The 18,387-nt window shown below is 38.6% G+C and overlaps 1 protein-coding gene across 8 annotated transcripts in view; it reads right to left on the bottom strand.

The window, feature by feature from the left end:
• The window catches only part of relch (RAB11 binding and LisH domain, coiled-coil and HEAT repeat containing), a 152,519-nt gene that overhangs the window by 103,507 nt on the left and 30,625 nt on the right, over positions 1-18,387 (bottom strand). For 6 of the 8 annotated variants that reach the window (XR_011348689.1, XM_069910854.1, XM_069910864.1 and 3 more), the window contains exons 3-5: positions 6,648-6,719; positions 6,488-6,552; positions 4,487-4,600 (exon numbers count right to left, since the gene is read on the bottom strand). Coding sequence is in view for 7 of the 8 variants with exons in the window: in XM_069910854.1 (XP_069766955.1) it covers positions 4,487-4,600; positions 6,488-6,552; positions 6,648-6,719 (251 nt within the window). In the remaining variant the exon portion in view is untranslated. The remainder of the gene's footprint in view (positions 1-4,486; positions 4,601-6,487; positions 6,553-6,647; positions 6,720-18,387) is intronic. The other 2 variants (XM_069910882.1, XM_069910889.1) reach the window with 2 other exon arrangements.

Raw genomic sequence — 18,387 nt, 5'->3', positions numbered from 1 at the left:
TCAGGCTCACCATGCCCTGATGGACTCTGGTTTTGCATACACCAGCGTACTGTTCCAATGAAAAGTTCCACTCTACACTCGAAAGTGCCTGCCCCTTTAAGACAGCCGGACTTAGTTCGAGTCCATCCAAATAACCATGAAAGTTTCGGTCATGCAGTTGGGGGAGATAACCTTTTTGTAGATCTTGCAACTAAAATTGCAGGAACTTTTAATGTAACAAATTGTTGGGTCTGCGGGGGACCACGGATGTCAGAGCAATGGCCTTGGTGGGGGGAGTCCCTCAATTCATTGACCATGATTTCCCGAATATGGACAACTAACCGAACGAGATCAAGAGAAACTTGGTCTCTCTCTAACGTCCCCTCTGGTTTTTATTGTCTCTCACGAACCGGCAAATACCCAGTAGGAAAAAGTCCCTGCAAGGCTGTATGGATTCGCATTTTGCCTGGTATTTTCACTTGGTTTCCTAAACCCCTGACTTGGTTCTTATCCACTGTTTTTAAAACTAATTGCCTACCCCTGTCTAATAGCAGTATTCAGTTTTGGAATTGTACCAGTTCCACCATCACAGGACCATACCAATCAAACCCCGTTCTTAAAAGAGTTTGGGAAAGGGGGTATGGAGTGTCCCCAAATGGATTATTCTGGGTATGTGGTAATAAAGCTTATACTCGTCTCCCCTTACAGTGGAGTGGAACTTGTTTCCTAGGAATAATCCGCCCAGAATTTTTCCTCCTACCCCACGATCACGGTCATAAATTAGGAGTGAAGGTTTTTGATACATTACACCGTCAGCCCCGCTCTAGCACGGTACATTTGGGACAATGGGGAGATGATTGGCCTCCAGAACGCATAATTCAATATTATGGTCCCGCTACATGGGCTCAAGATGGATCCTGGGGTTATCGTACTCCTATTTATATGTTAAATCGCATTATTCGCTTACAAGCAGTCCTTGAAATTGTTACAAATCAAACAGCTCTAGCCCTGCAATTACTTGCATCACAGCAAGGTCAAATGCGCTCTGCTATATATCAGAACCGTCTGGCCCTAGACTATCTCCTAGCCACGGAAGGAGGTGTATGTGGAAAGCTTAATTTAACTAACTGCTGCTTACAGATTGATGATAATGGACAAGCCATTCGAAAAATCGCTGATAATATTCGTACTTTGTCCCATGTACCGGTTCAAACCTGGCATCCTTTTGCAAAATTAAATTGGATGGACAAATGGTTTGGAGGAACCTGGTGGCGTACCTTATTGTGGGTCATCGGAGGTATTTTATTCCTCCTACTTATTTTGCCCTGTATTATTCCCTGTCTACGCAGCCTGGTGATTTCCATGGTCCAACAGGCTATGCAACCAGGGGGACTGGGAGACCCCGTTAGAATTTTACTTCAGCACGAGATTAATTTATCATGAAACGTTTCTCTTCCCCGAGTTAAAATCCCCATTCATATATATATAATACACACATTTTAAAGAGAGAAAGGGGTGGATTGTTATATATAGAGAATTTAGGTTAAAATGGCTTAAGTTAAAATGTGATGATTAATCATAAAAAGGGAAGCCAGAATGGACAGGGAGCTTACTAGCAGCCAAGGACAAAAGGATCAGCTGGATATGTTTTTTTAAAAACATATCTTTTCATGGTCATAGTGAGAGACATGCAGGAGACAAAAGATTGATAAGAAGGGTGAGAAACAGAATTTAGTGTATGTAGAGTTCGCAGCGTACGTAACGAACGTGATAATTAAAAATGCAGTTATACTTAGAATGCTTTTGCAATACTAACCAATTAAAACAGTATTAATAAGAAGGGGAAGGGCAAACAATAAGGGTATAAAAATCAATGCACTGTATGTATCGGGGCTTAACTGGTGAGAAGCCAGTTGAGTCCAACTCTGCAGACTTGTAAATAAAGCTTGTCGTGTCATCAGTTTTAAAGAGACTCATGTCTGAGAAGTTTTATTTCTGACATTACTGATGACAAAATGAAGGCCTGGGAATGACTGATGTGTTGAATCAGAGCAGTTTCACTATACTGTTTTGCTCCGGGCATTAAATTGTATGCAAAGAATTGGCACCAATGTGAGACAGAGGGTGTGGAATACCTGCTCATCAACTTCCTATGGAATTTTTCTTTTTCAATATTTTTATTGAAATTCCAAATTAAAAAAAACATAAGAATATATATTAAAATTCAAAAAATAAAAAAAGTACAGAATACAGGACATTCAGATCATACTATTTCATCCATAGTACCCTGCACTTTTAATCAAATAAATTATATTTTTGTATTATTTTGTTATATAAAAAATTCTGATCACAAAAGCAAAACTGAAGCTGTTTGGCAAAGAAAAAAAAATTCCCTGTCGCAGTAATAAATTATTTTATTAGCCCACAACTCTGCATTAATACCAAATCAAAGATTTTGAAAGTAATTCAAAAAGGGACCTCACAGTGTTTGAAAATTCAAATTAAAATCAGATATTGAGCATCGAATCTTATCTAAATTTAAACACGACATAACATCACGTAACCACTAAATGTGAGTAGGCGGAGAAACATCCTTCCATCTAAGCAACACTGCCTGCCAAGCCATAAGAGAAAAAAAGCTAATCAGATTCAAATCAGATATCATTTGTTATTTTGCCTTTGATAAGATGATTGACACATACTGACAGAGACTGCGATTTCACATTGGAAATGGCTTCAGTTCTAACATGAAATTCAAAAAACAATTTTACGTGGTGAGAATGGGAAATAATACATCTCCATCAAAAATGAAAACAAATAAATATTTCCTGAAGGCCTGTGCTTAATCAGCAAATCATATTTAAATTTAGTGCTGCCTATTATGCAGTGGTTGGATGGCAATGGATTTTCCAAGAATATGTTAGTTTTCTTAAGCTATCAAATATTTTAATTGCAAATGTAATTATACCTAAGCCTGTAGAGGCGATCCCAAAAATGGAATGGAGAAACCAGTAATTCTTCTGAGAGGCACAAATTTAAATGCAGCTTCATTATGTAAATATTAAATATAAACAAGTACAGTATCATTTAAATTTCACAGGCTCTGTTAAAATTTATAATATTAATTTTAAAATTACCTGGTTGAGAATTTATCTATCAAGAGACCTAACAACTATGCTATCTTATGAAAGCACAATAACATGTTCAAAGCTAAATATTTCAGGGTTTTTAAAGAATTATAGTGTTCCAGTCCATACTTTAAATCCATGCTTCATAGTGCACTACTTAACTACTGCAGTTATCTACAATGTGTATACAACTCATGAATTATGTGATATTGAGATTTGTGACTTCCAAACAATAGTTCATTCCATACTCCCATCACTTTCTGTGTGAAAAAATTTGCCTCACGTTTCCCCTAAACCTCCCCTTTCACCCTTATGTCCTCTGGTTTGTATCTCACCTAATCTTAGTGGAAAAAGTCAACTTGCATTTACTTTATCTATAGCCATCTTAATTTTGTATACCCATCAAATATCCCCTCATTCTTCTACATTCCAGGGAAATAAAGTTCTAATCCGTTTAACCTTTCTCTGTAACTCAGCTCCTCACGTCCTAGCAAAATCCTAGTAAATCTTCTCTGCAGTCTTTCAATTTAATTGATATCCTTTCCATAGTTAGGTGAATCTGTACTTGCCATCTCCTTGAAAATATTTAATTGCCATTCATCAGCAACCCCCCACCCCCACCCCCACTTCCATCCTTGGTAACCATGCAAATTTGTCCTTTCAATTATTTCCCTGAAGGTTTCATTAGAATGTGGTGACACCACTCTTCATGGCATTATAACAAACCCTGGTTTAAAAGTTTCCATTTCCATTCAAGGTCATGCACTTAAAATAATTGCAGAAACTGTTGGCCCATTTACTGGGGATATCTGTGTTCTTCTCATTGCACTACTGAACACACAATTTTAAACACCCATTATTTTTCACAATATTTTCTGACCCCTTTGCATCCAGAGACTAGTACTTCATTTCAGATCGACTTCAAATTCAATTCAAATTCTGAGAATGCACAATGCAATTTAATCACAAAGTTATAGTAATTCATGGCAAAAAAAATGACAATTTTCAATAAATAATTAGTCCTATCCTTTCCTTTAATGTGTAACATGTAATTTTAAATGTTTGTACTTTTTAAAAAATTTCCTCAATATTTTGTTGGTTGCTTGAATTCCAGATAACAGGGGCTATTATTGTATTTCCTGTTTCTTCACCTCATCTACAACAGATGCCCATCCTCAAATTCCTCCATTGAAAATCATGATAGATTGACTCATTTTTAAAATGTGCTTGTTACTCTATCATCTACTCATTACTGTGCCATGAAGAAGTACAAATATTACATTGGCATTTAGTCTTAATTTGCATCACACAAAAACAATATTCAAAAAACATTAAATTTAGTCACAGTGCATTGTAGGGAAAAGGATTTTAAATATTACCTGGTCATCATTTTCATCAGAAAAAGTTATTGAAGTGAGTTTGTAATTAATCTTCAATAAATATTCATTCACCAGGAAATTTAATGCTCTTTTTTCAAGAGGTTTAACAGCCTCCTATTAAAAAGGACCAAATTTTCAGTTTGTTAAATTAAAAAGATGAAGTAACAACAAATATACCTTAAATTTCAAAAACTCTTTAAGGTGTCATTACATCTTGGACCTCTAAGAAATGGAGCAAGAAACCTTTCCTGTCAGTGATCATCAAAAAGCAGCTTTTCCAATAATCTTAAAGTTGAAAAATTGTTAAGTAGGCCTGAACATGTTAACCTGCGAGCATGTTTCAAAATTACATAGTAGAACAAAACAACTTTACAGGGTCAGAGGACAATTTTATTTCACCTTCACAAATGAACATTATTAGTGATAAACAAGATATTCTTCAACATTTTTGAAAATTAATATCAAGTTTTCTGTTTTATAACAGGGCATCACAAGTTTTGCTAGTGATCAGTCAGACACAAGTCAGACATAATATTCCTCATTTATTAAACATCAGCTGCATCCATGTCAATAACGTACATAATACAACGTTCAACACGAGTATCATTTCCACATCAGAAGCACAAACATCTAAGATGGTCCCTTCAATGTGGTATGAAGCAAATATTCCATTACTCAAGGTACCATGTTTTATATGAGAAATGAATCAGTGATTCAGGCTGCTTTTTCATGTGGACACAAATAAAATTCCCAACACTCCCAGATCAGGGTATTTATTCCTCAACCAAGCAAACACTGATTATTAGCCCTTTGGACTCTGGCCATTTTTATTCTTTCATAAAAATATACACCAGACTGGGTCCATGGGTAAACTGCAGTACGAACACCAGTAATGAGCCAGTCTCAAAAAATGGGGACATGGAGTATATGTGTTTGTTGGTTGAGGGACTCAAAGTCCAAAGGGTTAAGTCATAACCACAAAAGATGCTTGAAATTCTGCTGTGTACAAATTGGATGCAGTGTTTCCTGCATTGCAGTGATTCATCAAAAGATATACTTTGAGACATTGCAGAATAGACACAAAGTGCAATGTTTTCCCAAATAATCAATCCAGGTCTCAGTTTGATAGGAGGTATTGCAAGTATAAATTGTTGCCACTGAGTTAAAAACTTGGAACCTCTGAAATGAGGCAGTTTTGATAAAGATGGTTGAGTTAGCTCTTTAAGCAAGTGATCCAATTAGCCCTGGCCTTATTTGTTTTTCCCATTAAACTTAAATTTCCTTCTCAAATGTTTGTTACATCTGCTTTCACCACCATTTCACACTGTTCACTCCAAGCTGTGATTTGACATCTGCATGCCAATTAAGTTCTATCTACATGCTTTGTTTGGTTACCTTTTTTAAAATTTCAGTAACCCATTCTCTTTGGAATTTCTTAAACCTTCTTTGAATGCTCTCTGCTCATGGAAGACCCATCAACCAAGCTACTTTGTTCTCACTAAATAAATGATCTCTCTCATAAATGCTCCAATTTCCATTTCTAATGCATCAGCATTGACTTTAGACATGCAAACTCTACATCAAAATGTACTGAAAAGTCAAAGGAAGCAAGGCAAGAAAGTACAATTTCAAATTAATATGAAGTAAACTGGAGATTAGAGCACAAATGAACATTGCCTTGATCATGGAAAGATGTTAAAAATACAATTGATAAAAATAAATAACATGTCCTCTTTGCAAACTATAAAGCTTATTTTGTAATTTTCCCCCCCCCAGAGATTAGATAAACCTCATTCAACATATGCTTTCAAATACCAGTTTGTCAAGAATATGAACTTATTTGCATTTTCTATTTCCCTAAAACACCAGAAGTAAAAGTCCCGAATAAAGCAAAGACCAGGTCATCAAGCAAAGAATTTGTTCCAGGTAAATGCTTCTCCACTGAAGGAGCAAACCTCAGCCATAATATCCTTCATGTGCTTTGTTACCATGAAACCTTACCTGAATTTCAGGGCTGGATTTATAATTTTTCCGTTCCTGTAAAGGAACATCACTTTCTGTGAAAGCTGGAAAAGCAAAAATAGATTTACACATCTCAAATATTCCAGGTCTGTTCATGCATTAACAAAGCAGATAAAGAAGAAAGTATAATGTACACCACCTGCAGCTTGTGTCAGGTTGGCACGAAGGGACTGAATGGTCTCCTTGGCTTTCCGTAGTTCAAATTCCAGGACTGGATAGGGATTGTATTAAACACACAGAGGAATCCAACCAAGAAAAAGGGAAAATAAAAACAAGGATGGGTGTGAAAATAAAAGAAAAAACAGTTTTGAAAACAGAATGCATGCAATTTATGGAATATGTGAACACATGCAAAGTTTACTAATTTGGTGAAATTTTTTCCATACATAATATAATCTCAGTAGAGACTGTTGAAAATATAATGAATGGCTCAAATGGTGAAGTACACTCATCTCTTGAGCAACTATTACTTATGTATTTTGTATTATGATTCCTGGCTTTAATTTGATAAAACAGACGAGGTTGTTGAGGAAATAAAATAATCACTAGACATGGACAAGTAAATTGTCCAATTTCATATGCTTCTCTTGTCTGAAATAAATAATATATCAAAACACATTCTGCAAAAATTGCTTTTCATAAGCTTGTTAATTTTTACAACTCTGGACCCAGTTTACATTTATTATTGGATGCAGCTGATGAAATTTAGTGGCTCAACTTGAAGATTATGGCCCCATTCTCTTCTACTGAAGAGACTATATTAAGAGATGGATCTTGGCTCCAATGAAATGGTCTAGATTTTGCATTAACTGCTGAGGCACTTTTGTTTGCTTTTGATCTGAACAGCAAATCCACGCTGTGCAAAACTCCCAAAATGCACTTTCTAAAAGAAGTTGGTGCTAGTCTTGGCCACAAGGTCCTGTGCTGTGGCAGGATATTTCAGACATAAACTCCATCAAGTGGAAGAACAAACCTCACACATAGAAATGCTGAATCAACCTTACAAGTAATCAAGCCACATTCCCTGACTATGCCAATCTTCAAAGCTGTAAAAGGACCTTTTTTGATATATTAACTACAATTCATAAACATCCAAAAATATTTTATTGCTTTCAACAAAAATGTAGAATCAATTGATCATTACAGCCCACCTCAGCCATGCTGACTGAGATATCTTGAATCACGTCGATCCAACCACGAAGGCAGCTCGCCAGCGACTATACTTTATGAGGAGTTTGAGGAGATTTGGTATGTCACCAAAAGGCTCTTGCAAATTTCTATGGGTGTATCTTGCATTCTGACTGATATGGAGGTGCTGATGCGTAGGACAAGAAAAAATAAAACTGTAGTTCACAACTCTGTTAACTCGGCCAGCGCCATCACAGGTACCAGTCTCCACTCCAACAAGAACAACTACAAGAGGGTTCTTAAGGACCCTCACCACATGGCTACCATAGGGAAGGAAATACAGGAGCCTAAAGGTGAACAACCAGCAGCACAAGGACAGCTTTTTCCTCCTTTCTATTTTTTTAATACTAATTTCTTTTTAAATGTAATTTTATAGCAATGTTTCCACTGTGAATGCTGCTGCAACACAATAAATTTCATGACATATTCATGATATAAATTCTGATTCTGCACTAATCCAATTTAGTAAATACACAAAGTGCTGGAGAAACCATGCAGGTCCCACAGCGTTTAGAAGAGGCAAAGAAATATAACAAACACTTCAGGCTGGAGTCCTTCATCAAGGTGTGAGCAAAAAGCAGGCAAGCACCAAAATAAAATGGTTGGGGAAGGAGGGAGGAAGGGGTAGGGGGAGGATCTCAGGCTGATCATGGATAGCAGGACAGGAGGGAAGAGCCAAGAGCCAAGAAATGATGGGGGAGGGGGGTAGCTGTGAATGCAGAGCTTGAGGAAAGGGGAGGAGGGAGGGGGAGAGAGAGAGAGAGAGAGAAAGAGAGAGAGAGAGAGAGAGGGAGAGAGAGAGAGAGAGAGAGAGAGAGAGAGAGGATAGTGTATTTACTAAATTGGGAGCGTGAGAGACGGGGGGGGGGGGGGGGGGCGAGGAGAAGGTATGTTAATGGCAATAGAATGCCAATGTTAATCCTACCTAGTTGGAAGGTGCGCAAATTCTCCAATTTGCAGTGGTCTCAGTTGGGCAGAGCATGACAGCATGGACAGATATGTCCTCATGGCAACGGGGTGGGTAATTAAAGTAGGTTGCCTCTGGGAGATCCCTGCTATTATAGCAGACAGAGTGAAGGTGCTCAAAGCGATCTCACAGTCTGCATCCAGACTCTCTGATACGGAAGAGGCCACACTGGGAACACTGCATGCAGTAGTTAATTCCTGCAGATTTCATTGTGGTCTCCTCTACATCAGAGAGACAGGATGCAGATCTTCTTGGGAATTTCCTCTGGCAACCTATTTCAATTCCCTGTCCCATTCCCACATCGACATGTCTATCTATGGTCTTGTGCCCTGCCAGATTGGGATTACCCACAAATTGGAGGACACCTTCCCACCCCCTCACTCGCTTCCCATCCCCATGTCTCCTTTCTTCCAGCACCTTAACCCTTGTCTCTCTCTCTCGTCCCATCCCACTCTCTCTGTTCCACCAGCATTCACAGAATGTGAATGAATTTGGGCCTAGCTGGATTCCAACCCTTATCCAATTACATCTGTGAATGGCAAGCAGACAAAGTGTTAAGGCTTTTATTACTTTATGGTAGTTACAGTATTAAGTACCCACTCAGGGATTTAGTAATTATCATGGAGTAAATACATATGGTCTCTCTATGAGAAATGGTGCTGTGATTTACTTTGTGATAATCACATGAATTGCACTACTTGGTCAGACATGAACTTAAGGAATCTGTAACCCTACGTTTGTATGGTGTACATTAAATCACATAATACAGAAAAAAAATAATTTCCTAATTGTGACATTTATGTGCAAATACTTTCAACTGTTAATCTATTATCTGTGAAGACCTAAGGTCGACCTTTACATGAGATATATGGAAAATTCCAGATTCCTCCCTCGATCAATTCACTGCTCTTCTCTCCTGCCCTCCTATTCATGTCCACTAATGTACTTTTGGCTGCTGGCCCTTCTACCCTCCTCCCTCCACCGATTTATTCAGGGATATGCCTGTTTTTTCCCCTCATACCTTGGCGAAAGGCTCAGACACGAAAGGTTAGTTATACATCTTCGCCTCATCTGAGCCCTGCGGAATTGCTGAGTTTCTCCTGCATTTTTGTGTATTTACTACAATTACAGCATCTGCAAACTTCACCACCCCCCTCCAAAAACACAAATCCTAATTGTGCACATTCTTTGGCTTTGCTTCGCGGACGAAGATTTATGGACGGGGTAAATGTCCACGTCAGCTGCAGGCTCGCTTGTGGCTGACAAGTTCGATGCGGGACAGGCAGACACGGTTGCAGCGGTTGCAGGGGAAAATTGGTTGGTTGGGGTTGGGTGTTGGGTTTTTCCTCCTTTGCCTTTTGTCAGTGAGGTGGGCTCTGCGGTCTTCTTCAAAGGAGGTTGCTGCCCGCCAAACTGTGAGGCGCCAAGATGCACGGTTTGAGGCGATATCAGCCCACTGGCGGTGGTCAATGTGGCAGGCACCAAGAGATTTCTTTAGGCAGTCCTTGTACCTTTTCTTTGGTGCACCTCTGTCACGGTGGCCAGTGGAGAGCTCGCCATATAACACGATCTTGGGAAGGCGATGGTCCTCCATTCTGGAGACATGACCCACCCAGTGCAGCTGGATCTTCAGCAGCGTGGACTCGATGCTGTCCACACCTTTCCTAGCAAAGTTTCTGTCTAGGTTATAACTGCATCTCCTCTGGCAGCTCATTCCAGATTGTCATTAACCTGTGCGATTACCATGCATACTCGTGCAAAAGACAGCCACCCATTTTTGCCAAAAATCTGGAATTTTCCATATATCTCATGTAAAGGTCGATCTTAGATCTTCACAGACAATAGATTAACAGTTGAAAGTATTTGCACATAAATGTCACAATTAGGAAATTATTTTTTTTCTGTATTATGTGATTTAATGTACACCATACAAACGTAGGGTTACAGATTCTTTAAGTTCATGTTTGACCAAGTAGTGCAATTCATGTGATTATCACAAAGTAAATCACAGCACCATTTCTCATAGAGAGACCATATGTATTTACTCCATGATAATTACGAAATCCCTGAGCGGGTACTTAATACTGTAACTACCATAAAGTAATGAAAGCCTTAACACTTTGTCTGCTTGCCATTCACAGATGTAATTGGATAAGGGTTGGAATCCAGCTAGGCCCAAATTCATTAACGTTATATTACCCCATTACTATGTCAGTACTGAAAATAATCACACTATCATTCCTTTTATATGGTAAGCTAGGCCGATATGCATTTACAGTACTTCACTATAAGTACTGTATCTGTATCTGTGAATGGGTATTTCATTAATTTAAAATTACGGTACGTTAACAACGCTTGGTCTGCCTTCCATTCACAGATGTAAACGCAGCTTGGTACTTGGTAGGCCATGTGTTTTGATTTGCAGATTCTATATTATTACTTCGTGATTTTGTTCTTTATTTGTTTAGAGATCATTTGAACTTTTGCTACTAATACAGTATTTTGCATTCTAGTAAGAATTTCAGCCCCTCAAAAGTAGTATCCACATAATAGTCAACCCCATAAATTTAAAATTTAAAAAAAGGTCAAGAAAGTTCTACATTACACAAGTACTATACATATGGTAACTTACTCATCACATCTCCTTTGAATTTCTCCCCTCTCACTATAATCCTATGTTGATAAAGTGATTCCATCTATCCCACTTATCATTTTAAAACACTTCCACATGGTCAGACCCTCATGTTCAAGTGAGAATAAGTCCAGCCAATACAAACTTTCATTATAACTGCTGAACTCAATTCTGGGAACCTCTTCTGCACTGTGTCTCTTTATTGCCATTACATCCTTCCTGTACTGTAACAGCACAAACAGTACACAATATTCTAAGTGTGGTGCAGCTTATGTTTTGTATAAATGCAATATAACATCCCAATACTGAGACTTAGTGGTTTGGCTGACAAAGGTAAACATACTAAATGCCTTTTTCCACGTTGTCACTTTCAGAGAGCTTTGCACCCAAAGACATGTCTATACATCAACACTCCTAAGGTCACTGCCATTCCTCTATAAATTCATAAATGTCAGACAACTCCACCACCAAACATTCAAGTAAATAACTGAAAAAACAATTAAGAGACACTTACCTTCATCCCTTCTAGCTGCTCTCCTCCAGCAAACAGCAGTTAATCAGTAAAGCACCAGGTTGAAATACATGAAGAAATCCTAAATATACTGGTCTTTGTGCAAGGAAGTACCACAGTTTCACATAGAGCTGTACATTTCCTCGCAAGATCCTGTTTATTGTGTTTAATATAATTTGATGCATTGTGGTTTGGAAATTTAGCAGTTTGCAGTATTTTCAGCATTGAAAATATTGAAACTCTAAGCTTAACTTCATTCATTGCCTAATCTACTCAATGTCACACGTCACCTGAGCTGCTCAATTCAGCATGCTGGTAGAAAGGGCAACTCAAGACATGTTGGTGATACCAATAGAACAAGTAAATATATGCAAGTACTTGCAAGTATCATCTGTGACACCTACATTTTGTCTTTAGCAACTGAAGAGTAAAAAGAGATATGCAATATGCAATAAGTGCTGGAGGAACTTACATCATCCATAGGAGGTCAGGATATACTGTATAACCAACATACCTAGTACTGTGACGAAAGGCTCAGGCTTGAAACGTTGGTAGTACATCTTTACCTCCTATGGATGCTGCAAAACATGTCGAGTTCCTCCAGCCCTTGTATTTTTAAGATAATCACAGCATCGTCAAACTTTCATGTTTGACTCTATGCAATTTGCATTTTTATCTATAGCTGTAACAACCCAGATTTTTATTACAGTTTACAGCTCAATGAGAAATGATGACTGGAAGATTTATGGCACAAAAGCAATTTGCAGAACTTTTAAAGAAAAAATATATACTTTTTAAAGTCTGCTTACAATGCAAAATAGCTTATACAATACAAATCACTCAGGTCAATTCAAACCCTGGAAAAAGTCATCTGAATAGACAAATATTCATTTGCCAAAATAAAGTGAAGATGTTCACCACCTTGAAACCCATGGGGATTGATGCAAGTAAAACATTTTGTTTCTATTCGCAAGGTCAATGATAAATAAATAAAAAATTCTGGAAGAACTTTGCAAGTGAAATAACATCTGTGGATGGAAAGGGGTGGTCAGTGTTTGGTGTCAAGACACACCACCAGTAGTAATAAATAATATTGTTCGCATGTTCCTGGAATCTATGAAGCCTTCATTAAAGAAAGTAATTTGTGGAAAACTGTAATTCTATTATTTAAAAAAAAATGCATTTACTTTGCTTTTAAAATGGTAGACAAAAAAAAAGTGGGGAAATATTCCACTCTGGACACAATGTCTAATTTTGGCACAAATTACACTTTTCTTGAAAATAATTTATTCCCTACAAAATCTTCCTGTTTGTATAATCGCAATAAGAATAAGTCACTGATGCATGATCATACATTTTAAGAGTGCAATTGAAATTGTTATGACATTTTTCTTTCCATATAACCTTGTGAAAGGCAGGTAGTATTTAATAGTCATTTAAAAATTATGCTGCATTAACATCAGGAACAAAAATAGGCTATGTTGCCCATTTCAAATCATAGCTCACTCGAGCAACTGTATGAATACCAGCAAGAGGCCTTTCCTACATTTTCCAATAAATAGCAGCTGCATTATCACATTTCCAATTGATGATACCATTTTCAAATATGGTTTTTCTAACATTATCAAAAACTCAAAGTTCTGCTCAAAGAAAAGAGTATGGAAAAAATTCACAGCATAAAAGTAAATGTTCAAATTTCAGCTTGGATCAACAACAAAATAAAGTGGCCAACCTGGTTTTAAATTGACTAATATAAATATGTCTGTTAATATTATGAATGAACAGAGTGAGCTAACACACAGATATAAAGCATGGAGTATATTATAATGCATTGTTGATCTGCTGATGCTGCAACATGATGTTCAATAGCATGAAAAAAATTTGCACGGCCAGGTTCATTTCCCTGCTTAATAATTGATTATAAATGCAAGATGTATTTTACATCTATCTATCGGTTTCCGTTTCTCCCATTCAATTAAGTATACCAATGGCTGGATTATACTCAAATTAATATTCACAAGATTATACAAAATGGTCTTTAAGATGTAAACTGCAACAACTAAAATAAATGTTATCATTTCAAAACTTCTGTTGGCCTGATATCTCTGAAACCTTGGACTCTGCAGTTTCTTAGTGTGGCTCGAGAAGCAATGTTCCAGTGAAAACACAGTTCAAAGCATGTGGGCGTGGTACAGTACAGCAGAGGGGTTGTCACAGTGTAAGCACCCAGCAGAGCCTGCAGAATAGTTTTGTCAACCTGCAAGGAATCCACATTAATCTCACTGCTGTAAAAGCTGAGACTGCAATCGAATGTCTGATACTGGTTTCTGCAGATTTTTTTTTTTTGCATTGTTTGTATAAAATAAACCCCAGAAAGTGAGGAAATTACCAAAACAGTGCAACAGCACTGATCAAACTGAATTTAATTACTTCACTATTAACAATCTTCAACCGCTAAAATCCCAAATAATTATCTGTGCTACAAAATGCACCTCTTTGACCAAACTTTGGTAACTTGCCCAAAGTGGCATTTTCCACTTTCATAGAAAGACTTTCTTTGGAAGACGACACAAAAGAGTTTGGAAAAACAACCAACTGAAAAACTTCACAAAGATTAGCGTATACAGAACCGTTGTCGTACCCACACTCCTGTTCGGCTCCGAATCATGGGTCCTTTACCGGCATCACCTACGGCTCCTAGAACGCTTCCACCAGCGTTGTCTCCGCTCCATCCTCAACATTCATTGGAGCGACTTCATCTCCAACATCGAAGTACTCGAGATGGCAGAGGCCAACAGCATCGAATCCACGCTGCTGAAGATCCAACTGCGCTGGGTAGGTCACGTCTCCAGAATGGAGGACCATTGCCTTCCCAAGATCGTGTTATATGGCGAGCTCTCCACTGGCTACCGAGACAGAGGTGCACCAAAGAAGAGGTACAAGGACTGCCTAAAGAAAGCTCTTGGTGCCTGCCACATTGACCACCGCCAGTGGGCTGATATCGCCTCAAACCGTGCATCTTGGCGCTTCACAGTTTGGCGGGCAGCAACCTCCTTTGAAGAAGACCGCAGAGCCCACCTCACTGTCAAAAGACAAAGGAGGAAAAACCCAACACCCAACCCACCAATTTTCCCTTGCAACCGCTGCAACCGTGTCTGCCTGTCCCGCATTGGACTTGTCAGCCACAAACGAGCTTGCAGCTGACGTGGTCATTACTCCTCCATAAATCTTCGTCCGCGAAGCCAAGCCAAAGAAGAAAAAGAGATGCAATGTGTCCAACCTCTTCTTTGCAAAAGTTATCCTATTTTCATCCTATCAATTTGTGTAAGAACATTGAAGGTTTTACACAGACAGGCAGTAGTCTTCGAAAGGTTAATGCAGAGCAGTAAAGTTGTTGGGGCTGTCTTGACCATCATTACAACTTGAGCTCATAATAATCAAACCAAGGCATTTATGGACATTTGCCTTAAAAGTTAGAGCTGAATATTTTTTGAATCTAAGGTGCAGATAGAACAGATAATTAGAGTGTTCCTGAGACAATGGGAAGGATATGGCAAGAACAACATGCCAGTGAAAGGAGCAAAACAGTTAGAAATTAATCTTTAGACACTGCAGCTGAAGGATAAATCAAAACAAATTATTTAAATAGGCAGTTAGAAAGTGCAAGTAAAATTTAAGCTAAGCAACAGATTGGTATATTTGCTTCAATTGAAGAAACATTTAAAAAACACAACAAATTACAGGATAGATGGTCAATACTGAGGCAAGAGCGCATGATTGTCAAAATATTGTCAAAGACGCTGAAGTCAAGGGTAATACTCAAATGTGCTGAAGAAACTCAGCAGGTCACTCAGCATCCATTGAAGGAGAACCTTTAACAATCATTTTAGACATTATCAAGAGGCCACCAAGTTTGTTTGCAACAGTGAGGGCCAGTGCAACAACAGACATCAAAACACCATGCATACACTTCTCATACATAAAACAAACACATACGTAACAGGTGAAATATACCAGTTTCTAACTTGTCTATCCAGACAAATTTAACTGATTATGGACCACACCAAGTACCAGAACAATAAATGAGTTTGGCAGTTCTGGTGCTGGCTAATCCAAGCACATGCATTGATTTTAATCTAAATATAACAGTTGTAAACTCATGGCTGATCTTTTACATCTTACTACTTCTGAAATCTAGATTCATTGCATATCTAAAATAAAACCAACCAATCCCTGTCTAACACATTCAAAGCCACAATTGCCAGAGCTCCCTTGGGGATTTATCCTTCTTTAGGTATAGTCAGTGCCCCAAATGGTTGTCTGGTTACCCTTGTGATAGAAGGACTGTGACAAGAGGACAGCATATGTTATCTAGGTTTGCATTCACTGGAACCAAGAGGGGATTTAATTAAAACTGACAAAATTCTGCAAGGGATGGCTGTACAGATTGGTTGTAGAGACACAGTCTCAAGTTATAGAGCAAAAGATTTAAGAGAAAGAGAGAACTTTCTTCATCCACTAATCACTAAGCAATGGTTAGTGGAAGCATCTATGGAATTTGTAACCACAGAGGGTTGTACTGGCCAACTCAGAGATGTAGAAATTAACAATACATGAAGGCCCAAAGAACATAACTGAAAGAAGAAAATTTCTCTTGCTTGTTTGAAAGAAGTCACATCTTATTCTTCCACTCTAAGAGAGTGCAGGCCTCCTCTGCTAACTCTCTTAATAAAACTCTTTCTAACAGTAGCATCTTTGAAACAAGAAACCAGTTAATATTTTGATCCAAAAACCCCTGTTTTTTTTTGGACTGGCTGAGATTTTGCACCATTTTGGTTTATGCTTTGGATACATTATATTTCATACCCTTATCTTTGTCATAGAGAACAGATTGGGAACAACTGGGACCTCAGCTCCTATCACTGTAACTCCCCACTGATCACAACCTCCCAACCAAAAATTAATCAGCAAAAAAAAAAAACACAATGCTGGATGAACTCAGTGGGTTGAGTAGCATTTGTGGGAAGAAGGGAATTGTTGATAGCTCTAGTCAAGACCCTGTGTACAGCAGTTTGTTTATTGCTCTAGTTTTCAGAATACGCAGTCTCTGGTAGCACTGTTAGCGCAGTTAGAGCAACGTTAGTACAGTGCCAGTGACCAAGGTAAGAATCTGCCACTGTCTGTAAGGAGTTCGTATGTTATCTCTGTGACCCCCATCAGTTTCCTCTGTATGCTCCCATGTTCCAAAGACGTATGGGGTATGTAGGTTAATTGGTCACTCAGGTGCATTTAATCAGTGCGGATGAGTAGGCTGTATCCCTACATTAAAAAAAATTAACAGCTTTATCTTACACAACCTTATGCCTCTTAAACAATTCTTTCTAAATACTGTGTGTTCTACTTTTGTTTATTATGACACCTTAAATATCTTTCCAAAGTCGAAACAGATCATGTCAACAGATTTATTATCAATTATTTTACTGGATATAACTCTAAATAATTCCATCCAGGATTGTTAAACACAATTTCTCTTTGAAAAGTTCATGTTGACTCTACCCCTTCCTGTATTCTTTCTTCATCCTCACCGACACCAAATGCCAAGTTACCACCATATCCAACAACAGATTGCAGCAATTTCTCTGCCATGGAGGTCAAATAAATTGGCCTTCAGCTCCTTGTTCATTCTCTCTCTTTCTCCTCTCTCTCACACACATGTGAGATATACACAACTTTCAAACTGTGGAAATAATTCTGGACTCAATGGAGTTTTGAAAAAAAAACAACCACTGGTCCATCCACCATCTCCAGAGCCATCTCTTTCACAGCTCAGCATGCACATCATCAGGTTCTGAGGATATACTGCTACTTAATGTCACCAAATTAGTTTTTCACTAATATTCAAGCTTCTCATTACTTCTAGATCTGTAGTTTTAAACCATTTCCCTGTAGTTTTTACATGTCCAGATGTGCAAGGAGGTGGGGTTCCTTAGGGGCCGAGTTGAGGTACTGGAGCTCCAACTAGATGACCTTAGGCTCACCAGAGAGTGTGAGGAGGTTGGTGACAAGACCATAAACATTTCCACAGGACATACCTGCAGGGGATGTAATGAGACACAAGCATTTAGGAAAAAAATTAAAGAAATGGAGATGCAGCTAGATGATCTGAGGCTAATCAGAGAGAGCGAGGAATTTATTGATTCAACACTCAGGGAAGTGCTTACCCCTGGATTGGGGGGGTCAGGAAAGTGGACTACTGTCAGGAGTGGGGCAAAAGTTGCTAGCTCTGTGGAGAGCACCCCAGTGGCTACAGATCTTAGCAACGAATATACAGTATTGGATGAAGTAGGGGGAGATAACCTGCCAGAGGTAGCGCCAAAGGAGACAGTGGTACGGAAGGAGAAGAAGGGGAACAAGGTGGTCATTGGGGACTCCATCGTTAGGGGAACGGACAGAAGATTCTGCGAACCTGACAAGTGTTCCCGTATGGTGTGTTGCCTCCCAGGAGCCAGGGTACGTGACGTCTCGGATAGGGTTCAGAGTATCCTGGGGGGGAAGGAGACCGGCCAGAGGTCCTGATACAC

This window comes from Narcine bancroftii, chromosome 1 (assembly GCF_036971445.1).
Source record: "Narcine bancroftii isolate sNarBan1 chromosome 1, sNarBan1.hap1, whole genome shotgun sequence".
NCBI classification, from domain to species: Eukaryota; Metazoa; Chordata; class Chondrichthyes; order Torpediniformes; family Narcinidae; genus Narcine; species Narcine bancroftii.
Note: the sequence above shows the minus strand (reverse complement) of the source record. Positions and strands in the feature narration are given on the sequence as shown.